General features: G+C 54.0%; 1 protein-coding gene across 8 annotated transcripts in view; it reads right to left on the bottom strand.

Annotated features, from left to right (window-relative positions):
- Nucleotides 1–1,767: 1,767 nt before the first annotated feature.
- The window catches only part of PDE4A (phosphodiesterase 4A), a 68,880-nt gene continuing 43,953 nt past the window's right edge, over nt 1,768–26,694 (bottom strand). For 7 of the 8 annotated variants that reach the window (XM_055238500.2, XM_063615998.1, XM_063615999.1 and 4 more), the window contains 14 exons: nt 26,194–26,385; nt 23,959–23,995; nt 23,673–23,743; nt 22,185–22,234; nt 21,896–22,008; nt 17,957–18,050; nt 14,756–14,979; nt 13,359–13,457; nt 13,099–13,263; nt 11,762–11,861; nt 11,279–11,433; nt 10,957–11,079; nt 8,966–9,148; nt 1,768–4,500 (listed from right to left, as the gene is read on the bottom strand). In XM_055238500.2, the coding sequence (XP_055094475.1) occupies nt 3,766–4,500; nt 8,966–9,148; nt 10,957–11,079; nt 11,279–11,433; nt 11,762–11,861; nt 13,099–13,263; nt 13,359–13,457; nt 14,756–14,979; nt 17,957–18,050; nt 21,896–22,008; nt 22,185–22,234; nt 23,673–23,743; nt 23,959–23,995; nt 26,194–26,385 (2,341 nt within the window). In that variant the 3' untranslated portion in view covers nt 1,768–3,765. Of the gene's footprint in view, nt 4,501–8,965; nt 9,149–10,956; nt 11,080–11,278; nt 11,434–11,761; nt 11,862–13,098; nt 13,264–13,358; nt 13,458–14,755; nt 14,980–17,956; nt 18,051–19,547; nt 19,963–21,895; nt 22,009–22,184; nt 22,235–23,672; nt 23,744–23,958; nt 23,996–26,193; nt 26,386–26,694 lie in introns of those variants that run through there. The other variant, XM_055238505.2, reaches the window with a different exon arrangement.

The following is a 26,694-nucleotide window of genomic DNA, read 5'->3' as shown; positions in this document are numbered from 1 at the left end:
GAGACCATGCCATTAATTTTTCTTTTTTTTTTGGTATGGAGTTTTGCTCTTGTTGTCCAGGTTGGAGTGCAGTGGCATGGGCATGGCTCACTGCAACCTCTACCTCCCAGGCTCAAGCAATCCTCCTGCCTCAGCCTTCCAAGTACCTGGGACCACAGGGATGGTCCACCACCACTGGCTAACTTTTAAATTTTTTTTTTTTTTTTTTTTTTTTATGAGACGGAGTCTCACTCTCTCGCCCAGGCTGGAGTACAGTGGCGCAATCTCGGCTCACCACAAACTCCGCCTCCCGGGTTCACGCCATTCTCCTGCCTCAGCCTCCCGAGTAGCTGGGACTACAGGCGCCCGCCACCACGCCCGGCTAAATTTTTTGTATTTTTAGTAGAGACGGGGTTTCACCGTGTTGGCCAGGATGGTCTTGATCTCCTGACCTCGTGATCCGCCCGTCTCGGCCTCCCAAAGTGCTGGGATTACAGGCGTGAACCACCACGCCTGGCCCAACTTTTAAATTTTTTTTTTTTTTTTTGAGACAGAGTCTTGCTCTGTCACCCAGGCTGGAGTACAGTGGCACAATCTCGGCTCACTGCAACCTCTGCCTCCCAGGTTCAAGCAATTCTCCTGTATCAGCCTCCTGAGTAGCTGGGATTACAGGAATGCGCCACCATGCCTGGCTAATTTTTGTATTTTTAGTAGAGACGGGGTTTCACCATGTTGGTCAGGCTGGTCTCGAACCCCTGACCTCAGGTGATCCAGCCGCCTCAGCCTCCCAAAGTGCCGGGATTACAGGCATGAGCCACCGTGCCCGGCCAATTTTTAAAATTTTTAATAGAGACAGGGTCTCACTATGTTGCCCAGGCTTCTCCTGAACTCCTGTGCTCATCTCGGCCTCCCAAACACTGGGATTACAGGCATGAGCCTTTGCGCTGGGTAGTCTTTTGCCTTTTTTTTTTTTTTTTGAGACAAAGTCTCGTTCTGTCACCCAGGCTGGAGTGCAGTGGCGTGATCTCAGCTCACTGCAACCTCCACCTCTTGGGTTCAAGCTATTCTCCTGCCTCAGCCTCCCAAGTAGCCGGGACTACAGGCGCGTGCCACCACGCCCGGCTAATTTTTGTATTTTTTAGTAGAGACGGGGTTTCACTATATTGGCCAGGTTGGTCTCAAACTCCTGACCTCATGATCTGCCCGCCTCGGCCTCCCAACGTGCTGGGATTACAGGCATGAGCCACCGCGCCCAGCCACATCTTTTCCCTTTTAAATACTGCACGGGGCTGGGTGCAATGGCTCACACCTGTAATCCCAGCAGTTTGGGAGGTTGAGACGGGTGGATCACCTGAGGTCAGGAGTTTCAGACCAGCCTGACCAACATGGTGAAACTCCATCTCTACAAAAAATACGAAGAATTAGCCAGACGTGGTGGCAGGCGCCTGTAATCCTAGCTACTTGGGAGGCTGAGGCAGGAGAATCGCTTGAACCCGGGAGGCAGAGGTTGCAGTGAGCCGAGATGGCACCATTGCACTCCATCCTGGGCAACAAGAGGGAAGCTCCATCTCAAAAACAAAACAAAACAAAACAAACCCTGCGTGGCTTGAATTTCCATTTTATAACCCGATTCAGGCTGGGGAATGTCTCTGTCCAAGCTCTACTTCACAATTCGTCTGCTGGGGAACAAGCAGGGACAGAAACTCCCTCCCCAACCCAAGCAGACGGTGCAGCGGGGAGACACCTCAACAAACAACGTGGGGAATAAAGCCACATCAGCCAGGAAAATCGGCGAAAGCCTCGGTTTAATTGGAGACAAGATCAAAGGATTATTGATCAACAGACCAAATGACTGATCGTCAAAGTGGACAATACACAAGCAGCTTACAGAGGTCCTGTGCCCACCCTGGGGAGAGGAGCCCTGCTTGGGGGTGGGGTCTGTCTCTCCAGTCACCCCCTGGCTCCTGGAGAAAGGGGAGGGGACAGGCTCTGCCCAGCCCCAACCCCTAGGATGACACGACTTCCCATAAAACAACAGCGGTGAGTCCACCCTTTTCCCAGGACTATGGTACAGTTTGTATAATACAGCAGGAACAGAGACTCTCCCAATGGGAGACCCCCTTCCCTACCTTCCCGACTGGGTCAGCCAGGGAAGGGCAAGTTTTTATTTTCCCTTTTTGCCTCCATAGAATAATTTACAAACCAACCTTACAGTATGTACAAAAAAGAAAGAAAGAAAAGAAAAAAAGATAAAGAATGAACAAAAAGAAAGAAAAGGCCCACTCCGATCGCCGGCTGGGACAAAAACGACTTTCGCTACAAAATATGAACCCTGTACAGACAGCATCAAGGGAGTGCGAGTGGGGGGTTACTTCCCCCTGGGGTGGACAGAGGGATGGAAGGCTAGGGAGGAACTGGGGGCTACAGTACCGTGTGCTCAGAATTGGGTAGGGGGCAGGTGATGAGGTTGGTCCAGCTGCAGAACCAGGCCGAGGGGCGAGGGGAGGAGGGAGAGAGGGGGTCTTTCCTTCCAAACAGTCCCCCATGGCTTGGAGAAAAATGGCCTTGCATCTGTCTGCTGTATTGCTCAGGGACTAGCTGGGGGAGAGGGAGAGGCTTGGCAAGGTACGGATGGAGGAGAAATTATTTTGGTGCCAGGGTGGAAGGAAGGGTTGCCCAGGAATGAGAATGAAGGTATACACCATTATTGCTTCCTTCTAGGGCAAAAGGTCGGGGGGCTGTGATCAGAGAGTGGAAGGTGGGGTCCGGGGAACCCTGGAAAGGGGGGTGCGGCCAGGATAGGGGTTCTGGGCGCCTGGCCATGCCTCACCCAAGGTGCAGGCGGCCGCTGCAACCCCCTTGCCTGTGGCCGTGGGAATTATTAAGGCAGAAACAAGAGGAGAAGCAGCTAGAAGTGGGGTGGTGGGGGGGAGGTGTGAGTGGATCAGAGCCACCACCCCCCAAAATGGAGAAAATTCAAAGTGAACCCAAAATGGAAGGGAAAGGGGATGGAGAGTGGAGGAGGTCTAGGGCCCTCCTCAAATCCCAGGCCTGAGGCTGGCGGTGTGAACGCCCCCTTCCACACCACCCCCGTATCCTAAAGTGAACAGCTCCCCCAGCTCCCTGCCTTTCTAGTCAGTATCGCCAGGAGTATCGCTGGGATTGTGCAAAATCAAGCGGAAGACTTTTTTAGGGGGGAGAGGAGGCAGCAAACCAGACGGGTGCCGGAGCTGGGACCTCCCACAGTGACTGCTCCCCACCCTGGCCCCAGCCCCACCTAGAATGGCTATTCCTGACCATGTTCTAGAAATCCTTCAAAATTCAGAAGCCCAGAAGGAGGCCCTACACCTGCTTGGGCCCAGGTAGAGACTCCCAGGCGGCTGGAAGACTGAGCCTGGAACTTGGGGGGCGGTGGGGGAAGGTGAGGGGAGGGGTTTGGAGGTGGAAAGGGGGAACCAGGAACAGGAGCATCTACAGTTGCTGTGTTTCTTTCTTTTTTTTTTCTTTTTTTGTTCTTTTTCTAAAAATGTTACAATTAAAATTCAAAAAAATAAAATCCCTTCCGGGACCTCAGCCCCTCATTCCCCAGCCCCCACCTCCAAAAAAAGGCCCCGTGGGTGGGGGCAGGGGGAAAGGGGAAAAAAAGAAAAGAGAAAAAAAAAAAACCACTTTTCGTTTTCTTTTTTCTCAGGAGGGCCAAGAGTCTTTGAGGCAGCGGAGGAGGTGGTTGGGGGAGAAGGGGAGTGAGGGGAGGAGTGGAGGGGAACAGGGACAGAGGTCTGGGGATCAGGTAGGGTCTCCACCTGACCCCCCCCCACCAGGAGCTGGGAGTGTGGATGTGTCCTCCCCAAATGTCCCTGCGCAGGCACTGCAAGCCCTCTTGGCAGCCTGGTGCTCTCGTTGGGCCTCCACCTCGGCCGCCGTGGAGGGGAGGCCCGGGAGGCCCGGGGCATGCTCTGAAACAGACAGGGTCCTCCAGGCAGGGAGAAGGGGGCATTGAAGAGCCAGGGCAGAGGGGCTGCTGTGGCTTACAGCAACCATGGACTCCTCCCGGGACGAGAACTCATCCTGAGCCACAGGTGTACTGCCTGTGGACTGTGCCTGCTGTGTCAAATACACTTCCTCCAGCTCGGCCTCCAGGGATGCTTCCTGTGCCATAACTTCCATTGACTCCTGGGCCGGGGATGCCTCCCGGGCCATGGTTGCATCCAGAGCTTCCTCGGCTCCTGACAATCCCTGCGCTGTCAATGCCTCTTGGGCTGTGCACGGTATCTGGGCCATTGATATTTCTTCCTCTTCTTCCTCCTCCAGCGTCAGCTCAAACTGGAACTTGTCAGGCGGGGGTGGGTGGCCTGGCCCCCTTGACTCCTCCTCGGGTGGTGGAGACGGGCTCTGCCGGATGGCGCTGTAGTACCAGTCCCGGTTGTCCTCCAAAGTGTCCAAGATCTCCTGGGCATCTGGGTGGACAAGGTCCGCCCAGGTCTCCCACAATGGGTGCACAATGTAGTCAATAAAACCCACCTGGTGGAGGGGAAGAAAGTATAAACGGGCGGCCTGTGGGGTGGATGATACCACCACATTATAGGAGCTAATGAAATGAAAAACATGCTTATGGGCCGGGCATGGTGGCTCATGTCTATAATCCCAGCACTTTGGGAGGCTGAGGCGGTCGGATCATTTGAGGTCAGGAGTTCGAGACCAGGCCGGCCAGCATGGTGAAACCGCATCTCTACCAAAAATACAAAAATTAGCTGGGTCTGGTGGTGCGTGCCTGTAGTTCCAGCTACTTGGGAGGCTGAGATAGGAGAATCGCTTGAACCTGGGAGGCGGAGGTTGCAGTGAGCTGAGATCGCACCACTGCACTCCAGCCTGGGTGACAGAGCAAGACTCCATCTCAAAAACAAAAACAAAAAAATGTATACATTGATGCAGTTTATACACACACACACACACATGCACACACACAATTTTTTTTTTTTTTTTGAGACGGAGTCTGGCTCTGTCGCCCAAGCTGGAGTGCAGTGGCTCGATCTCGGCTCACTGCAAGCTCTGCCTCCCAGGCTCATGCCATTCTCCTGCCTCAGCCTCCCAATTAGCTGGGACTACAGGCGCCCGCCATTGTGCCTGGCTAATTTTTCTATTTTTAGTAGAGACGGGGTTTCACCATGTTAGTCAGGATGGTCTAGATCTCCTGACCTTGTGATCAGCCCACCTTGGCCTCCCAAAGTCCTGGGATTACAGGCGTGAGCCACTGCACCCAGCATTTTTTTTTTTTGACACAGTGTCTCACTCTGTCACCCAGGCTGGAGTGCAGTGGTGTGATCATAGCTCATTGCAGTCTTGAACTCCCCGGCTCAAGCGATCCTCCCACCTCAGTCTCCCCAGTAGCTGGGACTAAAGGCGCACGTTACCACACTCAGTTAATTACTGTATTTTTTGTAGAAACCGGTTCTTGTCACATTGCCTTGGCTGGTCTCAAACTCCTGAGCTCAAGCGATCTGCCTATTTTGGCCTCCTAAACTGTTGGGATTAGAGGTGACAGCCACTGTACCCAACCCTGTATGTATTTCTCTGTTTTTCTTTTCTTTTTTTTTGAAGACACAGTCTCACTCTGTCACCCAGGCTGCAGTGCAAGGGTGCGATCTCGGCTCACTGCAACCTCTGCCTCCTGGGTTCAAGCGATTCTCCTGCCTCAGCCTCCAAAGTAGCTGGGACTACAAACATATGTCACCATGCCTGGCTTGTTTTTGTAGAGATGGGGTTTCACCATGTTGACAAGGTTGGTCTCGAGCTCTTGACTTCAGGTGATCCACCCACCTCAGCCTCCCAAAGTGCTGGGATTACAGGCGTGAGCCACTGCACCTGGCCTATTTTTTAAAAAGCTAAATGCAATTCCAGCTACTCGGGAGGCTGAGGCAGGGAGAACTGCTTGAACCCGGGAGGCGGAAGTTGCAGTGAGCCAAGATTGTGCCATTGCACTCCAGCCTAGGCATCAGAGCGAGACTCCATCTCGGAAAAAAAAAAAAGTAGGCCAGATGTGGTGGCTCACGCCTGTAATCCCAGCACTTTGGGAGGCCGAGGTGGGTGGATCACCTGATGTCTGGAGTTCAAGACCAGCCTGGCCAACATGGTGAAACCCTGTCTTTACTAAAAATACAAAAATTAGCGGGGCATGGTGGCGGGCACATGTAATCCCAGCTACTCAGGAGGGTGAGGCAGGAGAATCGCTCGAACCCGGGAGGCAGAGGTTGCAGTGAGCCAAGATTGCGCCATTGCACTCTAGCCTGGGGGACAAGAGCAAGACTTCATCTCAAAAAAAAAAAAAAAAAAAAAAAGCTAAGTCCACAAACTATTGCTAGGAAGTTGCCTATGAACATAATAACTACATTATTATTATTTTTTTTTTTTTTGAGACGGAGTCTCGCTCTGTCACCCAGGCTGGAGCGCAGTGGCACAATCTCGGCTCACTGCAAGCTCCTCCTCCCGGGTTCACGCCATTCTCCTGCCTCAGCCTCTCCGAGTAGCTGGGACTACAGGCGCCTGCCACCACGCCCGGCTAATTTTTTTTTTTGTATTTTTTAGTAGAGACGGGGTTTCACCATGGTCTCGATCTCCTGACCTCGTGATCCGCCCGCCTCGGCCTCCCAAAGTGCTGGGATTACAAGCATGAGCCACCGCGCCCGGCCCATAATAACTACATTATAAAGTGTATAACATTAGTTTTCCATGGGGTGTGTGTGTGAGTGATTTTGTACTCCTAGGGGACATTTGGCAATGTCTGGAGACATTTTTGGTCTTTACAAATGAGCAGGGGGAGGCCGGGCATGGTGGCTTATGCCTGTAATCCCAGCACTTTGGGAGGCCGAGGTGTGCGGATCACCTGAGGTCGGGAGTTCGAGACTAGCCTGACCAACATGGAGAAACCCCGTCTCTACTAAAAATACAAAATCAGCCGGGCGTGGTGGTGCATGCCTGTAATTCCAGCTTCTTGGGAGGCTGAGGCAGGAGAATTACTTGAACCCGGGAGGTGGAGGTTGCAGTGAGCTGAGATTGCACCACTGTACTCCAGCCTGGGCAACAAGAGCGAAACTCTGTCTCAAAAAAAAAAAAAAAAAAAAAAAAATGAGCAGGGGGATGCTTCTGGCATCTAGTGGGTAGAGACCAGGGATTCTGCTAAGAATCCTGTAATACCCAGGGTAGCTCCTAGCACAAAAAATGACCACCCAAATGTCAACAGTGCTGAGGCCTAAAAACCCAGGTCTGGACGGGCAGAGACATCAAACTCAGATGGTTGGGTTTCACCAGGGAGGATATAAAGTGGGGAGGGGCCAGGCAGGGTGGCTCACCCCTGTAATTCCAGCACTTTGGGAGGCTGAGGGAGGCAGATTGAGTGAGCCCAGGAGTTCGAGAACAACCTGGGCAACATGACAAAACCCTGTCTCTATGAAAAATACAAAATTAGCTGAGTGTGGTGGTGCATGCCTGTAGTCCCAGTTACCCTGGAGGCGGGGGTGGAGGATCATTTTAGCCCAGGAGGTGGAGGTTGCAGTGAGCCAAGATCACGCCCCTGTACTCCAGCCTGGGTGGCACAATGAGACCCTGTCTCAGAAAAAAAAGAAAAAGAAAAATGAAAACAAGGCCGGGTATGATGACTCACCCTATATCCCAGCACTTTGGGAGGCCAAGGTTTGAGCCCAGGAGTTCAAGACAAGACTGGCAACACAGCAAACCCCTATCTCAACAAAAAATTTTTAAAAATTAGCCAGGTGTGGCGGTGTGCGCCTGTATTCCCAGCTACTCTGGAGGCTGAGGCAGGAGGATCGCTTGAGCCCAGGAATTCAAGGCTGCAGTGAGCTATGATCACACTACTGCATGCCACCCTGGGCAACAGTGCAAGACCTGGTCTCAAAATAAATAAATAAAACATAAATAAAAGAAAAACAGGAGGCTGGGCGCGGTGGCTCACGCTTGTAATCCTGGCATTTTAGGAGGCTGAGGTGGGTGGATCACGAGGTCAAGAGTTCAAGACCAGCCTGGCCAACATGGTGAAACCCCATCTCTACTAAAAATACAAAAATTAGCCAGGCATGGTGGTGCATGCCTGTAATCCCAGCTACTTGGGAGGCTGAGGCAGGAGAATCACCTGAACCCGAGAGGCAGAGGTTGCAGTGAGCTGAGATCGTGCCATTGTACTCCAGCCTGGGCAATAGAATGAGACTCCGTCTCAAAAACAAAACAAAACAAAAGCCGGGCGCGGTGGCTCACGCTTGTAATCCCAGCACTTTGGGAGGCCGAGGCGGGCGGATCACAAGGTCAGGAGATCGAGACCACGGTGAAACCCCGTCTCTACTAAAAAATACAAAAAAAAATTAGCCGGGCGTGGTGGCGGGCGCCTGTAGTCCCAGCTACTCGGAGAGGCTGAGGCAGGAGAATGGCGTGAACCCGGGACGCGGAGCTTGCAGTGAGCCGAGATTGCGCCACTGCACTCCAGCCTGGGTGAAAGAGCAAGACTCCGTCTCAAAAAAAAAAAAAAAACAAAAAAAACAAAAAAACAAAACAAAACAAAAAACAGGCCGGGCGCGGTGGCTCACGCTTGTAATCCCAGCACTTTGGGAGGCCGAGGTGGGCGGATCACGAGGTCAGGAGATCGAGACCACGGTGAAACCCCGTCTCTACTAAAAAATACAAAAAAAAATTAGCCGGGCCTGGTGGCGGGCGCCTGTAGTCCCAGCTACAAGGAGAGGCTGAGGCAGGAGAATGGCGTGAACCCAGGAGGCGGAGCTTGCAGTGAGCCGAGATTGCGCCACTGCACTCCAGCCTGGGCGACAGAGCGAGACTCCGTCTCAAAAAAAAAAAAAAAAAAAAAAACAGGACAACTTGGCATTGTGGAAAGGCAGAGGAGGAGCTCCTGGGACTCAGAACTTCAGGCCAAGATGGGCTGGGGAGACCCACCCTGTCCCCGTCCATCAGTGCCCCGAGCCTGTACCTGAGACTTCTCCACGGAGGCAGTGTGCTTGTCACACATGGGGCTGATTTCCATGCCACGCTCGCGCTCACGGTCACCCTGCTGGAAGAACTCAGCCATGATGCGGTCTGTCCACTGGCGGTACAGCTCCAGTGGCTTGGTGGGGTTGCTGAGGTCTGCACAGTGCACCATGTTCCGGAGGACCTGCATGGGTTTGGGGCACAGGGGAGACTTCAGAGGCTATGCCTCTGTCCCAGTCTGAGACCTCAGGCATTCTTTCTTTTTTAAGAAATGGGGGCTGGGCGCAGTGGCTCACGCCTGTAATCCCAGCACTTTGGGATGCCGAGGTGGGTGGATCATGATGAGGTCAGGAGTTCAAGACCAGCCTGGCCAACATGGTGAAACTCTTTCACTACTAAAAATACAAAAAAATTAGCCAGGCATGGTGGCGCATGCCTGTAATCCCAGCTATAGTGGGGATGAGGCAGGAAAATTGCTTGAACCCAGGAGGCGGAGGTTGCAGTGAGCCGAGATCAAGCCACTGCCCTCCAGCCTAGGCGACAGAGTGAGACTCCATCTCAGAAAAAAAAAGAAAAGAAAAAGAATGGGACTGGGCGCAGTGGCTCACGTCTGTAATCACAGCACTTTGGGAGGCCAAGGTGGGCAGATCACTTGAGGTCAGGAGTTTGAGATCAGCCTGGCCAAGATGGCGAAACCCCATGTCTACTAAAAATACAAAAATTAGCCAGGTCTGATGGTAGGCACCTGTAATCCCAGCTACTCTAGAGGCTGAGGCAGGAGAATTGCTTGAGCCCAGGAGGCGGAGTTTGCAGGGAACCAAGATCCGTGCCCTCTAGCCTGGGTGACAGAGAGACCCGATCTCAGAAAAACAAAACAAAACAAAAAAAAACAAAAACAGAAAAGAAGAAAGAGAAAGAAGAAGGAAAGGACAGGACAGGACAGGACAGTAAAGGAAAGGAAAGGAAAAGAGGATCTTGCAATGTTGCTCTGGCTGGTCTCAAACTCCTGCCTCAAACAGTCCTCCTGCCTCAGCCTCTGGAGTAGTTGAGATTATAGGCGTGAGCCACCACACCCAGCTTTCAGGCTTTCTTATCTCCCACCTGGGGAGGGAGGGAGTAGGGAGTAGGGAGAGGAGGCGGGGAGAAGAGAGAACAGAGGAGGTAACAGGGAGAGGTATGTGGGAGATGGAGAAAATATGGGAGGAGTCGGAAGGGGGGTGAGGGAAGAGAAGATGGTTAGGGAGAGGGACAGGGGACCTGGAAGGGGTTAATGAGAAGAAAGGAGGAATTGGGGGAAATAGGAGGAAATGGTGGGAGAGATGGGATTGGAAAGTGAAGACAGAGAAGGGGACAGACAGAAAAAGAAAGAGGTCAGGTGTGGTGGCTCACGCCAGCTATCCCAGCACTTTGGCAGGCCAAGACAGGAGGATAACTTCAGCTCAGGAGTTTGAGACCAGACTGGGTGACATAGTGAGACCCCAACTCTCCTTTAAACATACGAAGTAAATAAAAATAAATTTTAAAAAAGAGGGGTGGGCGCGGTGGCTCACGCCTGTAATCCCAGCACTTTGGGAGGCCAAGGCGGGGGGGATCACCTGAGGTCGGGAGTTCGAGACCAGCCTGACAGACATGGAGAAACCCTGTCTCTACTAAAAGTACAAAATTAGCTGGGCATGGTGGCGCATGCCTGTGGTCCCAGCTACTCGGGAGGCTGAGACAGAAGAATCGCTTGAACCCGGGAGGCGGGAGGCGGGAGGCGGGAGGCATGAGGCGGAGGTTGCAGTGAGCCAAGATGGCGCCATTGCATTCCAGCCTGGGCAACAAGAGCAAGACTCCGTCTCAAAAACAAACAAACAAACAAAAAAACAGAAAGACACAGGAAGATGGGCCACTTGGGAGAAAGAGGCTGAGGAAGGGGCAGTTAGCTACCCAGACCTAAAGGTGTGGCTGGGGGAGTGTCCCCCCTCCTTAAATGATGGGGCGTGGGGGCACCTGGATGCGGTCGGAGTAGTTATCCAGCAGGAGGACCCCTGAGCTGGTCACTTTCTTGGTCTCCACCATGGTCTTCAGGTCAGCCAGGAGGGTCATGTGCTTGGACATGTCCGTGGCCAGCACCTGCAGGCAAGGGGGGGTCACTGGGGCCGCTGACACCCGCCCCCCAGAATGACCCGGGCCTCTGAAGTTTTCACCAGGTAGAAGCCGCCCGCTCTGTCCAGGTTGGGGGTTCCTCTGGGACTCAGACCCACTCCTCCCCAAAGCCCTCGACTCCTAAGGGGCTTCCTTTCCCGCTCCGTCCCGCCCCAGCCCCGCCCACCATGTCGATGACCATCTTGCGTAGGCTCTGCCGCTGGCGCTTGCTGAGGTTCTGGAAGATGTCGCAGTTGTCCTCCTGCAGCAGCTTGAAGCCCACGGCCAGGTGGTGATTCTCGAGCACCGACTCATCGTTGTACATGAGCGCCAGCTCCGAATCTGCAGCCCAACCCGGAGGTCAGGGGAGGGCCCACGTGTGCAGCCCCAACCGCAGGAGGGCCAGCTCCGCCCCCAACTAGCTAACCCCTCCCCAGCTCGGCCAGCCTCGCCTCCAGCCCAGTCAGCTCTACCCTAGCCCGGCCATCCCCTTTCCAGCCCAGCAAGCCCCGCCCCCAGCCCCGCCTCCTGCCCGGCCATCCCCTTTACAGCCCAGCCAGCCCCGCCCCCAGGCCAGCCAGCCCCGCCTTCAGCCTAGTCAGTTCCGCCCCCAGCCTGGCCAACACGGCCTCCAACTCAGCAAACCCCGCCCCTGGCGAGGGCCACTCACTGGTATTGATGAGGAACTGGTTGGAGACCCCAGGGTGATCCACATCGTGGATGGCAGCCGCAAAGAGGGCGGCAAGAATCTCCAGGTCTGTGAACACTGCCTGGGAGCACAGAGACGGATGTTAGAATAACAGAGTTGAAGCTATGCATGGTGGTGAGCGCCTGTTGTCTCAGCTACTTAGGAGGCTGAGATAGGAGGATCACTTGAGCCTAGGACTTCAAGGCCAGGAGTTTAAGGCCATCCTGGGCAACATAGCAAGGCCCTGTCTCAAATTTAATTTTTTTTTTTTTTTTTTTGAGACAGAGTTCTGCTCTTGTTGCCCAGGTTGGAATGGCACGATCTTGGCTCACTGCAACTTCCCCATCCCGGGTTCGAGCAACTCTCCTGGTTCAACCTCCCGAGTAGCTGGGATTACAGGCTCCCACCACCACGCCCGGCTGATTTTTTAAATATTTTTTGTAGAGACAAGGGTTTCGCCATGTTGGCCATTTCTGACCTCAGGTGATTCACCTGCCTCAGCCTCCCAAAGTACTGGGATTACAGGTGTGAGGCACCATGCCTGGCCCTCCCCAATTTTTATTTTGTTTTATTTTTTTTGAGATGGAGTCTCACTTTGTTGCCCAGGCTGGAGTGCAGTGGCGCAATCTTGGCTCACTGCAACCTCCACCTACTGGGTTCCAGCGATTCTCCTGCCTCAGCCTCTGGAGTAGCTGGGATTACAGGCATGCCCCACCACGCCCGGCTAATTTTTATATTTTTAGTAGAGACAGGGTTTCACCATGTTGGTCAGGCTAGTCTTGAACTCCCGACCTCAGATGATCCACCCATCTTGGCCTCCCAAAGTGCTGGGATTACAGGCATGAGCCACCGCACCTGGCCTAAAACATTTTTTTTTTAATAAATAAGAGTTTTGGCCGGGCACAGTGGCTCATGCCTCTACTCCCAGCACTTTGGGAGGCCAAGGTGGGTGGATCATGAGGTCGGGAGTTTGAGACCAGCCTGTCCAACTTGGCGAAACCCCATCTCTACTAAAAATATTATAAAAACTTAGCCAGGTGTGGTGGTGGGCGCCTGTAGTCCCAGCTACTCAGGAGGCTGAGGCAGGAGAATCGCTTGAACCCAGGAGGCGGAGGTTGCAGTGAGCCGAGATCGTGCCACTGCACACTAGCCTGGGCGGCAGAGCGAGACTCCATCTCAAAAAAAAAAAAAAAAAAAAGAGAGAGAAGTGGGGTCAAAGAGAGATGGAGGTCAGAGACACAGGGTCAGAGAGACACACAGGAGGCTGAAGAGGCAGTCACAAAGAGAGACGGGGACGGGGAGACAGGGCAGTCACTCACATCTAGCGCAGGCGTGGCCAGCAGTACGTGGGTGGACTGCAGCACGTCGGCTGCGTGCAGGCTGTTATGGTAGGCCACGTCAGCGTGGTAGTGATCCTCCAACGTCAGCATGTATGTCACCATCGTGTCCACAGGGATGCGGAATTTCTTCAGCAGGTCCCGCTCCTGAGAGCAGGCAGGGCAGGGTGGTGACCTCCGCCGGCCCCCAGCGCCCCGCTCTGAGCCCCTCACCCGGGTCCATTCCCGGCTGTCCCCATCACCTGGAATATCATGTACATGATGCAGGTGAGCGAGCGGCCTCCGGCGTAATCTGACACGCAAAAGATGTTCAGGCCCCACTTGTTCAGATTCTCCAGTTCCTGGTGGAGATGGAGGCCAGAGGTCAGTAGCCTGTAAGACTCAGGGCTCTGGAGAATATATCCTAGGAGTTTGAAGCCTTGGTCTGAAGGAAGCACCATTATTGCTCACCCAGTGGGTGACAGGTTCAACAGCACAGAATGTACTGCCCTGGTCCTACTGGGCTGCAAAATAACAAAAGCAATCACAGCCACTGTCTTTTGAGCACTTATGATCTGCCAAGTATTGCTCTAAGCACTTGATCTCATTTGGCAGGTGAAGGCACCAAGGCTCAGAGAAGCGATGTGACTTCTCCAAGATCATGCAGCTCATAAGTGGCAAAGCTAGGATGGGAACCCAGCACAACTGGCCCCCAGCACATCTCAGCCTCTTAGCTAAGCTGTTTACGAGCCCCAGGGGAGAAAGGAAGAAGGGCTTATTTTCCATGTCTCTCCAGAATCCAGAAAAGGGCCAGCACGTAGTAGCTGCTTAATAAACACCAGTTGGCTGGCTGCAGTGGCTCACGCCTGCAATCCCAGCACTTTGTGAGGCTAAGGCGGGTGGATTACTTGAGGCCAGGAGTTTGAGACCAGCCTGGTCAACATGGTGAAACCCCATTTCTACTAAAAATACAAAAATTAGCCAGGTTTGGTGGCACACGCCTTTAGTCCCAGCTAGTCAGGAGGGTGAGGCAGGAGAATCGCTTGAACCCAGGAGGTGGAGGTTGCTGTGAGCCGAGATCACACTACTGCACTCCAGCCTGGGCGACAGAGCGAGACTCCATCTCAAAATAAATAAATAACTAAAAATAAATAACTAAATGCCAGGTGACTGAATGGAAGATTCACTGGAGGAGGTGGCTCAAAGAGGGTTACAATAAGCCTCAGCTGAGTGAGTCACCAAAGATGGATCACTTCCACTGCCGCTGTCCCTTGGAAGAGCTAGAAGTGAAACCCCCGTCTGGACTGTTGGGGACACTATGGGGGCACAGTCTGGATCAGCGTCACTGGTGTGTACACCAATCCCCCTGCAGCTGGGAGTGTTGCCTGCTAAGGCTCAGAGCTGCCTGCTTTTCCAGAAGATTAGTCCCAACAGGAGCTACAGGGAAGAGGTGATACTTCCACCCCTGGGGATGGCCTCCAAGCAATGAATGATACAGAGGTACAACGAGCGAGCATGCTTGCCTCAAGATGGGCTCAAACCCTCATCTCAGGCTCTGCTTCTAGGAAACCTGGCCTAAGACATAACCCAATGCCCAGTCCTTCTCAGGGTCCGAGGAGACCACCCCCTCCAGCCCTGCCCCTACTGAGCCCCCACCCACTTGGGCCAGGAGCTCTTCTTGATCGGTCTTCACCCCAAATCGGGGAATGTTAGAGTTGTTCAGGCTGTTACTATGCATCAACTTTTTCACCCCTGTGATTTGGGACATGGGCTGTAAGTGTGGTACAGGGGGCGGGGGCGGCTGGGAGGGTCTTGGTCGCGGCGCTTGCTGTTTTTCTCGTTCCTTCATCGTGGGTGATGGGATCTCCACTTCATTCTGTTTGTCTGCAGAAGATGGGGAGTGGGAACAAGTGTGAACACCCCCTCCACCCCTGGAGGCTCCCATATCCTTCAGCCCTCTACCACATACGGGGAAGGCTCACCTGAAAGGGCAGAACCCTTCCAGCTGTGATGCTGCTGGCTACTCAGAGTCAGGAAACCAGAGGGGATGTGGGAAATCTTCCGGGAGGTGGTGGGCTGGAGTGGGGGCCCAGGGCTCTGGGATGGGCCCAGTCTGATCATCAGATTTGGATGGCGAGTGGTGTGGGAAGTCAGGAAGGGAGGTGGGGATGCCAGGGAGAGCCGCTGCCTACCCCAAACACCCAGGGAACCTTTTTGGGTGGGGAAGACCCTGGCATGGGGGCCAAGAATGCTGGTGTGGGGGGTTGGCATCACTGGGAAGAAAGAGGGAAGGGTGGTCTCCGGCTCCATGTCCCTGCCCCCCCCTCCCCCACCCACCTTGGCACCAGCCTGCCTGGGGAACAGCCCCAGGAGCCTTTTCCTGAGCTTTCAGCGGCTTCCAGAGCTCAGCCAAGGTCATCCATTGTGACCTGGAGCTAGCTAGTCAATGAAAAGGCCTAATACGGGTCATTTGCATGTTATGCTCCCATTGGGTGGATCCTCAGAACTCAGAGACACACCCTCACTGGTGGGAGCACAGGAAACTCCGAACACTTTTTCTCTTGAGACAGAGTCTCTGTCGCCGAGGCTGGAGTGCAGTGGCATGATCTCTGGCTCACTGCAGCCTCCACCTCCTGGGTTCAAGTGATTTTCCTACCTCAGCCTCCCGAGTAGCTGGGATTACAGGCACCCGCCACCATGCCCGGCTAATTTTTATATTTTTAGTAGAGATGGGGTTTCATCATGTTGGCCAGACTGGTCTTGAACTCCTGACCTCAAGTGATCCACCTGCCTCGGCCTCCCAAAGTGCTGTAATTACAACAGGCATAAGCCACCGTGCCCAGCCCCAACACTTTTCTTGAGCTTGTCTGGGCGGTTCCTGAATTTGGGGGCCTTTGGGGTGTGGTGATAAACTGCGAGGATTAAATTATCCTGAGTTTGGGGGGACATCTTTAGCTTGAGGGTTTTGAGGTACCCATGAACTTAAGGGTTCTAGTGAATCTGGGGTATTCTGGTGCATTTGGGGTTCCATTGAATTAGGAATCTTACAGGTGTTTGTTTTTTTGAGACAGGATCTCAGCTCTGTCACTCAGGCTGGAGTGCAGTGGTGCAATCATGTCTCACTGCAGCCTCGAACTCCTGGGCTCAAGTGATCCTCCTGCCTCAGCCTCCCAAGTAGCTGGGACCACAGGCACACGCCACCATGCCTGACTAGCTTTTTATTTTGTTTATTTTTATTATTTTTATTTTTTTGAGATGGAGTCTCACTCTGTCACCCAGGCTGGAGTGTAGTGACGCGATCTCAGCTCACTGCAACCTCCATCTCCCAGGCTGAAGCAATTCTCCTGTCTCAGCCTCCTGAGTAGCTGAGATTACAGGCGTGTGCCAACATGCCTGGCTAATTTTTGTATTTTTAGTAGAGACGGCGTTTCACCATGTTGGTCAGGCTGGTCTTGAACTCCTGATCTCATGATCTGCCCACCTCGGCCTTCCAAAGTGCTAGGATTACAAACGTGAGCCACTGCACCCGGCCTAGTTTTTAATTTTTTTGTAGAGACAGGTTCTCACTATGTTGCCCAGGCTGGTCTTGAACTCCTGGGCTCAAGCGATCCTCTTGCCTCAGCCTCCCAAAGTCCTGGGATTATAGGCATGAGCTGCCTCTTCCTGCCTCTTACAGGTTCTTAAGCTTGATAATCTTCTAGAGATTAGGGTTCTAACATTTTGGGAGTCTACTGAATTGGGGGGGTCATACCAAGTTTGGAGACCCTATTGAATTTGGGGGGTTTTCCAGTTTGGAGGTTTGCTAAAGTTTGGGGGCCTTTTGTGGACTCGGAAGCACAGAACTTCCCTTCAGTTTGAGAACTGTACTGAATTTGGGCATCTCTCTTGAGTTGGACGTGTCTACTGAGTTTGGAAGGGAGTCAATCCAAGTTTGGAAATTCTATTGAATTTGGGGTTATACTCAGTTCAGGAGGCTTTTCAGCTTGGAGGCTTTTTTTTGTTGATTTTTTGAGACAGAGTCTCACTCTGTTGCCCAGGCTGGAGTGCAGCAGTGGCATGATCTCGGCTCACTGCAACCTCTGCCTCCCGGGTTCAAGTGAGTGCCTAAAACAAAGAGGTGTTTGTTTGTTTGTTTGTTTTGAGACGGAGTCTCACTCTATTGCCCAGGCTGGAATGCAGTGCAGTGCCATGATCTTGGCTCACTGCAACCTCTGCCTCCTGAGTTCAAGAGATTATCTTGCCTCAGCCTCCCAAGTAGCTGAGATTACAAGCACACACCACCATGCCCGGCTAATTTTTTTTTTTTTTTTTTTTTTTTTGAGACAGAGTTTCACTATTGTTGCTTAGGCTGGAGTGCAATGGAGCGATCTTGGCTCACTGCAACCTCCACCCCCTGGGTTCAAGTGATTCTTCTGCCTGAGCCTCCTGAGTTGCTGGGATTACAGGCACCCACCACCATGCCTGGCTAATTATTTGTATTTTTAGTAGAGATGGGGTTTCACCATGTTGGCCAGGCTGGTCGAGAACTCCAGTCCTCAGGTGATCCACCCACCTTGGCCTCCTAAAGTGCTGGGAATACAGATGTGAGCCACCGTGCCTGGCGCTTGGAGGCTTTTTAAAGTTTAAAAGGGTTTTAAGCTCACAGATGATTTCAAATGTTGGGTTCTATAGAAGCTGGGGGTCCCACAGAGTTTGGAGGCATCAGGAATGTGAGGGTTCTTGGATAGAGTGACTGTGACCTTTGGGGAGTTGAGAGTCAGAGTCCCTGGGAAAATGTGAGCAACTGGACCCAGGGTCAGGGGCAGCCCCCCCTCTAGCCCAGGTGTCCCCCCTCCAATCCCACGTGTTTCCCCTCACTCACCCAGGAATGTTGTGGAAATGTACTCTGAGACCTGGTTTCCCGACCTGCTCATTTCTGACAGGTGTGTGAGCTCACGGTTCAACATCCTCTTGAACTAAGGTAAAGGAGTCAACAAGGAAGAAATGATGGGGGAAGCACAGTGGTGGGGAGGGTGTCAGTCCTTCCCAAGAACACCTGAAGACCCCATGAGTCCCTCCTATTTTTCTGCTCAGCCAACAGAACCCCTATAAGACTGCTGGGGGGGTGGGGTCAGCCTTTCCTCTCCTCCCAGCTCTGGATGGAGGTCCCCAGGTTTGGGGAGTCATGATCAGCATAACCCTCCCTGCCTGAGGAAAGAGGGGCTTCCCTCCTCATTTCCCCCAAGGAGGAGCTAGAGGGGCACCTGTGGAAGGGAGGGGTTCCTGCCTAACAGGGAGCCAATGGGGAAGCAGGAGAATCCCGTCGCCATGGCGATGGGAGTCTCCTTAGCAACTCCCCCTCCAACCAGCTGCTGAGCTAGGGAAAAGGGGGGCAAACCAGAGGCCCCTTAACCCTTGCCTTCCTAGAGCTGCCCCTGACCCAAGTCTTCCCAGACATGGACCCCAATCCTGGGGGTCCTGGCTCCTGGCCTCCAGCTCAGTTTGGAAAAAGGGAACGTGGTAGCCAAGCTCAGGGGGACAAAAAGGTTTGGCCGGGGTAGGGGAGAATGGTGAGCTGAGGAAATCCCAGTTTGATCACCCAGGGGAGGGGGAGGGGGGTTCCCATCATAGCCCCCTCTCCCCCAACCCCAGAGAAGTGGACAGATGCACGGATGAACAGAGTATACCCAAAACCGGGCTTGGAAGCTCCTCCTGGTCCCCCCATGCCACTCTGCACAGGCCTCTGCTGTGACATTGTACACAGAGGAGAAAGGGCATTGGCTCCCCACCCCCAAGCTCTGCCACAGCACCCCAAAAGCAGGAGCAGACTCTGTCCAAGGAAGCAGGAGGGACACTTGGCAGGAGGGGTGAGCCTGCATGGCCCAGGCTTGGACAGGGCGCTCCCTCCTCCCGGTGCCACCCAGAGACCCTGGGTACAGAGACACACACATCCACACAAGATGGACCCACAAAATCTCACACAACCACACACACAATCACAGGCTCTCAGTCCTACACAGCGTCACACAGCCCAGACACACAGATCAAAGGGCATGCAAAATAAGGTGGTCATTGACATTTGGGGTCACATGTCCCCAAAATATCAGGCAGCTCTGGGCTCAGACACACAGCCCAACACACAACACCACGGTCACAGCCGGATGATCTCAGACAGGGCCACACAGTGACCCAGGCAAACAAGCCTATACTCAGGCAGACACACATCACCGCAGACACACACACACATCCAGGCACTGACACAGTCACACCCAGTGAGGGACCCGCAGTCCACCCCCAGGGAGAGTCACACACCCCCAGCTGCCCGCCATCCACGCCCAGCCCTGGGCCACACACAGAGACAGTTACAAGGCTTCATCTCCAGGCCATACACGTGCACAGCTGCACACACAAGCCCACACTGGGGGCCCAGCTCCCCAGGATGCCTGCCCACCCACTACCCTGCACTATCCTACCTGGTCCCACCAGCCCACCAGCCACGGCTTGGAGCAGGTCTCGCAGAAGAAATCCACCAAGGGCATCTTGGAGACTTAGCCCGCCTGGGGCTGCTGCACACAGAGGCTGGGCTTGGGGAGTCCCGGGGTTAACAACCACTGGGGAGGGGGTGCCGGGCAGGTGGGTAGTGGAAGGGGGAGCCGCGGAGGGGCCTGGGCCGGCCCAGCAGGGCTGGGGGCTCCCTTCCCCTCCGCGCTCCCGGCGGCAGCCCTGGTTACATGGTCCGCCAGCCCTGGGCCCCAATGGGCCCCCCTGCGGCAGTGGGTAGAGGCGGTGGGGGGTCCGTGCCCATGGGAGGGGGACGGGGCAAGGGTCCCAGGAGGCTGCTGCGGAGCTCTGTGTGTGCACCCGTGTGTGTGCGTGTGTGCTCACTGCAGCACTGGCAGGCTGCATGGGATGTCAGGTGGTGCTGGGGGTGGGGGGGCATTAAAGGGGCATCAGAGCCCATGGGCCTCAGCCAGAACCTAGGTGGGCTGTCCCCATCAGGACCCGTCCCCTCCATGGACACACCCAAAGACGGAAACACACACCCACTTTACACTCACAGATGTACAAACACCCTGAGACACACCTTCCAGGGACACCCACACACATCCAGGCACTTGACACTTGAATATACACAGATACCCAAATGCTTTCTGTTGTACACTTACAGCACACACACACACCCGGAGACAGTCATAACTCTGATGTCCAACACATTTATAGGTCCACAGGTGAGCATATAGCAAACGCCTTCAGACACGCCCCATCCAAGGGCACAGACCCACATCCAGACCCACACCTATGGACAGACGCTGAGACACCAGCCACAATTTTTTTATTTTTTTTTTGAGACGGAGTTTTCACTCTTGTCGCCCAGGCTGGAGTGCAATGGCACGATCCCGGCTCACCACAACCTCTGCCTTCCGGGTTCAAGCGATTCTCCTGCCTCAGCATCCCGAGTAGTTGGGATTACAGGCGCCCTCCAGCACACCCGGCTAATTTTGTATCTTTAGTAGAGATGGGGTTTCTCCATGTTGGTCAGGCTGCTCGAACTCCCGACCTCAGGTGATCCGCCCGCCTTGGCCTCCCCAGCCAGCCACACTTACAGACACACACTAAACACACCCACAGACACACTTTCCAACCATTGCAAATATCCATTGCCCTTGGACACAAACATATCCCGACAAATCCATAAGGAAATACACTCACAGATGCAAAAATACACACACACACACACACCATTGCAGAAACATCCTCAGACCCATATCCAGAGACATAGCTACATTTCAGATGTTTGATCCACCCTCAGGGACACAATCGCCCTCGGACTGCTATGTTCCCATACAAGCCTCCACCCACTGCTGTAAGCACCCCCCAACAAAGACACTCCCACCTACAGATCATTTCTTGATAGGCACCCGCCCACAAGGGCTGTTACCACTTTCTCCAACTCCAGGAAGCATCATTCACACATACTGCCTGCTTCCTGAATGGTGTCCCCTGGAGTCGTGCAGTGCATGGTCTGCACAACTGTACATGGGAGCATTGCAGTCACCCCTGCGGCCCTGCAAACACACACACATTCACAAACACATAGAGCTACACATTCAGTTTCCCATCTGGTCCAACTCTCCCCTGCAGACATGTGCACCCCTCTGGCACAGCCCCACACACCTATAACCCCACATAATCACCCGTGCAAACCTATACACTTCCACAAGTACACACTGGCGTGCCACTCTTCAGAATCTATTCCCAACACCCCAGCGCTGCAAATGCGTAGCCAATAAACTAGCAGCTACACAGACCTACAGCCACAGATACACCCCTGTAGACCATAAAAGCATAAAACCCCCCAAAGGAAAGGGTCACCTGTTGACATATGTACAACCAGACAGACACACCCCACCCCACAACACACACCAGGCTCCTCTAGCCCTGGGGAAAGTCATAATCTACAGGAGCTTCAAGCCTTGAAGCTGCCGTCCAGGGGTTGGCCCCACCCAGGGACTGACCCCATACCATAGACCCTACCCAGAATTGGGCCCCACCCTCATGAGCCACGCCCAATAGTTGGTCTCGGCTACGGGCCTAACCTAGTGGTTGGCTCCACCCATAGGGCCCATCTCCACCAGCCCCCGCCCATGGATTGGCCCTGCCCTAATCAGCCACACCCAGTAGCTATCTCCGCCCACAGGAACAACCTCGTGGCTGGCTCCATCCGCAGGCCGCGCCCACTGGTCCCATCCAGTGGTTGGCTCTACCCACTGGCCCCGCCCCCGCCGGCCCCGCCCAGGGGTTCTGCCCACCACCTGCACACCTTGTGTGAGGCCATCTCGCTGACAGAGCGATAGGTCTGCATGGTCTCCAGCTGCTCCAGACACCAGTCCAGCTCCTCCAGAGTCTCCCGGGCCAACTGCTGACACGTTTCTTCTAAGGAAGGGGCAGCCAGGGTAGTGACTGAGAAGATCTGTAGGCAGAAGCCCAGAGGCCCCAGCCCGCGGTGACGGGGTTCGCCAGGTGAGTGGACTGCTGGGTGGGGAAGGGGCTGAGGGACCCTCACTGGGGCAGCAAGAGGGACCCCTTCCCGTCCCTCTGGGCTTAGCTACCTGACAGCGTGGCCTTGCAGACAGGGGTGGGGCCGCCCAGCGGGGACCGCCTGCAAAAATAAAAAATGGGGCTGCAACGTCAGCCTGGGTGCCCCCACCAGCTCCCTGCCTCCCGCTTTCCATGAACAGTGCCAATTTTCATTTGTCTGAAAGCTCACCGTGTCCTAAGGACGCTGCCATGTACTCTGCCTGCAGCCTCAATGAGCCCCAGAAAAATCCATTTTATAGATGTGGAAACTGAGGCTCAAGGAGGTGAAACAGCTTCTTCAAGACCACGTGGCTCATCTGCCTTAAGGTCAGGTCCTGGGTTTCCAAGAGCTCTGCTCCCTTGACTAACTCTCCACAAATCCTCCAAGCCCCTAAGGATGTCTCTATCCCCCACCCCCAGAAGGACTGGCAGCTCTCAGCCACATCCCTTGCACTTACTACTCTGCACTTACTACGTGCAGGGCAATATTCTAGCACTTTCTAGACATCCTCTCCTCTCCTCACAGCAGTTATCTAAGGGAGGCATTATTGTAATCCCCACTTTATTTATCTATTTATTTTTTGAGCCAGGGTCTTGCTCTGTCACCCAGGCTGGAGTGCAGTGGTGGGAACACAGCTCACTGCAGCCTCAACCTCCTGGGCTCAAAACTATCCTCCTGCCTTAGCGTCCTGTGTAGGTGGGAACCACAGGCACATGCCACCATGCTGGGCTAATTTTTTTTTGTTTTTTGTAGAGACAGGGTCTCATTTTGTTTCCCCCAGGCTGGTCTTGAACTCCTGAATTCAAGTGATCCTCTTGCCTTGGCCTCCCAAAGTGCTGGATTACAGGCATAAGCCAGCATGCTTGGCTGTGATCATCACTTTACAGAGGGGCAATAGAAGCACCATGGAACGCCATTTGCCCAGCAACTTGGTGTCAAGGTCCAGGGTGCGCCTGGGGACTGTGGCTGTGGCCTCACCACCATGCATCCAGACCCCTAAATCTTTATTTATAAAAATCTCTGGGCCTGGTGCGGAGGCTCACACCTGTAATCCTAGCACTTTGGGAGGCTGAGATGGGTGGATCACCTGAGATCAGGAGTTTGAGACCAGCCTGGCCAACATGGTGAAACTCCATCTCTACAAAAAATACAAAAATTAGCCCGGTGTGGTGGTGCATGCCTGTAATCCCAGCTACCCGGGAGGCTGAGGCAGGAGAATCACTTGAACCCGGGAGGCAGAGGTTGCAGTGAGCCAAGATCACACTACTGCACTCCAGCCTGTGTGACAGAGTGAGACGTGATCTCAAAACAAACAAACAACAACAACAACAACAACAAAAACACCTCTGTGTCTTAGGCGCTTGACCTGCAATGGCTCTCTGGCTCTCTGAGAGCTGTTGTCTGAACAGAGGTTCAGAGAGGTCACCTGCCTGCCCGAGGTCACACAGCAGGGCTGAGAGCAGAACCCGCATATACTTCACCTTATGATCACAGCTGTTGCAGCCCAGCCTTCACTTACTTGTTACTGGGAACCGGCACATTGGTCAGGAGTGAGAAGTTGCTACGGACGCTCCGGAGGCTGGCCAGCACCTGGGATGGGGAGCGGCAGTGAGGAGTGGGGTCCCCCAAGAGGGGCAGCGGGGCTGGGTCCTGTCCCCAAGTGTGGCGGAGCATTGGAGCCCCTTCTCTCCTTAACCATTTGGGAGGGGGTCTCCCCAGAGGGACGGCGGGGCTGGGCCCTGTCCCCAAGTGTAGCAGAGCATTGGAGCTCCTTCTCTCCTTAACCATTTGGGAAGAGGTCTCACCTGAGCAAATGGTGTTACGATGAGGTCTTCAGCGTGCCTGTGATTGAGGACAGAGGCAGGTCAGGGGTCAGCAGAGAAGCAACTCTCTGGGGTAGATGCCCTGTGAGGCTGGACCCAGGGAGGCTGAGAGGGAGGGGATTCTGTGGGACCTAGGGAAAGAACACTTGTACTGCATAAGGGTGGACATATGTCCAGGGCTGATCGTGGAAGAAATGGCAGTCAAGGAGTGTGGCTCAGGTAGGTCCAGGGAGAAGAGACAAAGTGGAAAAGAGAGGGGAGAGGTGAATATGGTTGGGTGTTTTTTTTTTCTTTTTTTTTTTAGACAGAGTCTCACTCTGTCACCCAGGCTGGAGCGTGGTGGCATGATCTCAGCTCACTGCAACCTCTGCCTCCCAGGTTCAAGCAATTCTCCTGTCTCAGCCTCCCAAGAAGCTGGGATTACAGGCATGTGCCATCTCACCCCACTAATTTTTGTATTTTTAGTAGAGACGGGGTTTCATCATGTTGGCCAGGATGGTCTCAAACTCCTGGCCTGGAACAATCTGCCCACTTTGGCCTCTCAAAGTGCTGGGATTACAGGCGTGAGCCACCGTGCCTGACCTTTTTATTTATTTATTTTTTCTTTTAAAGAGATGACATCTTATCCTGGCCAGCATGGTGAAACCTTGTCTCTACTAAAAATACAAAAATTAGCTGGGCGTGGTGACGCACGCCTGCAGTCTCAGCTACTTGGGAGGCTGAGGCAGAAGAATCGCTTGAACCCGGGAGGCAGAGGTTGCAGTTAGCCAAGATCACGCCACTGCACTCCAGCCTGGTGACAGAGCGAGATTCCATCTCAAAAAAAAAAAAAAAAAAAAAAAGAGATGAAGTCTTGCTATGTTGGCCAGGCTGGTCTCAGACTCCTGAGCTCAAGCAATCCTTCTGCCTCAGCCTCCAAATGTGCTAGGTAGGATTATGAGTGTGAGCTTCCAAGCCTGACCCGAGGTGAATACATTGCAAGGGCGGGGCTTGATGAGGGGAGCAGTGAACAGGAAGGGGACCAAGGGGGTTGAGGTGTGCACAGCAATGGCTGGGGGCAAGGCCTGGAGGAACCCAGTGAGAGAGGAAGAGCCTGAGCAGGTTCAGGGGGAACTCATACCTCAACAAGTGTCACGATAAGGGAGGTTAGCTCAGGAAAACCTGGGGGAGGGGCGGGGGGTGGGTCAGGTGACATGCACACACTGTGGGAGGACGCAGTGGGTGGGCACCCACACCTTTCTGGCTGGACACGCTATAAAGTAACTGAGGGCAGGCGAGGTGGCTCATGCCTGCAATCCCAGCACTTTGGGAGGCTAAGGTGGGAGGATCGCTTGAGCCCAGGAGTTTGAGACCAGTCTAGGCAACATAGTGAGACCCGATCACTATTTTAATATATTTTTTAAAAAAGGAACTGAGGGCCGGGCGCGGTGGCTCACGCCTGTAATCCCAGCACTTTGGGAGGCTGAGGCGGGCGGATCACGAGGTCAGGAGATCAAGACCATCCTGGCTAACACAGTGAAACCCCGTCTCCACTAAAGAATACAAAAAAATTAGCCTGGCATGGTGGCAGGTGCCTGTAGTCCCAACTACTAGGGAGGCTGAGGCAGGAGAATGGTGTGAACCTGGGAGGCGGAGCTTGCAGTGAGCCGAGATTGCGCCACTGCACTCCAGCCTGGGCAACACAACAGAGCGACACTCCGTCTCAAAAAAAAAAAAAAAAAAAAAAGGAACTGAGGCCAGGCACGGTGGCTCACGCCTGTAATCCCAGCACTCTGGGAGGCCAAGGCAGGCGGATCACCTGAGGTCAGGAGTTTGAGACCAGCCTGGCCAACATGGTGAAACCCTGTCTCTACCAGAAATACAAAATTAGCCAGGCATGATGGCGGATGCCTGTAGTCCCAGCTACTCGGGAGGCTGAGGCAGGAGAATCACTTGAACCCAGGAGGCAGAGGTTGCAATGAGCTGAGATCGCACCTCTGCACTCCAGCCTGGATGACAGAGCGAGACTCCGTCTCAAAAAAGGAAAAGGAAAAAAAAAAAAAAAAGGAACTGAGCCCTTTATAGGAGGGGCAGGGTGCTGCTTACCCTTCACTGGGGAGGACAGGTTGGGGGTGCTGAGGAAGATAGGGGTGGGTGCCCCCCACTCCTTGCTGGGAAGGGCAGCTTCCAGCAGGACCAGGCCTGGGGGAACTGGCATGTGGGGAGAGGGATGCTCACGCCTCGCTGGTGACTGATGAGTTCCGGGACATGGTCTTGGGTGACATGTCATAGTCGCTGTCTGAGCGGTACAAGAAGGACTCCCGGCGCTGGCTGGTGGCCACCCCGGCGTGCAGCACAAGTCCTGGGCTCGCCTGCGAGTCCAGGGGGCTGCGGCCAGGAGATGGTGTCGGCCCATTCTCTGCTTCGAAGCTGCAAGAGATGGGCAAGAAGAGGGGTCAGGAGGCTGAAACGCTGTTAGGGAGGTCAAGAGGAATGAGGAGGCCGGGCGCAGTGGCTCACGCCTGTAACGCCTGTAATCCTAGCACTTTGGGAGGCCAAGTGGGGCGGATCACTTGAGGTCAGGAGTTCGAGACCAGCCTGGCCAACATGATGAAACCCTGTCTCCACTAAAAATACAAAAATTAGCCAGGCATGGTGGCAGGTGTCTGTAGTCCCAGCCATTCAGGAGGCTGAGGCATGAGAATCACTTGAACCCAGGAAGCGGAGGTTGCAGTGAGC

The sequence above is a fragment of the Symphalangus syndactylus genome, chromosome 13, assembly GCF_028878055.3.
Source record: "Symphalangus syndactylus isolate Jambi chromosome 13, NHGRI_mSymSyn1-v2.1_pri, whole genome shotgun sequence".
NCBI lineage: Eukaryota > Metazoa > Chordata > Mammalia > Primates > Hylobatidae > Symphalangus > Symphalangus syndactylus.
This window is presented reverse-complemented; position numbering and strand designations above follow the sequence as displayed.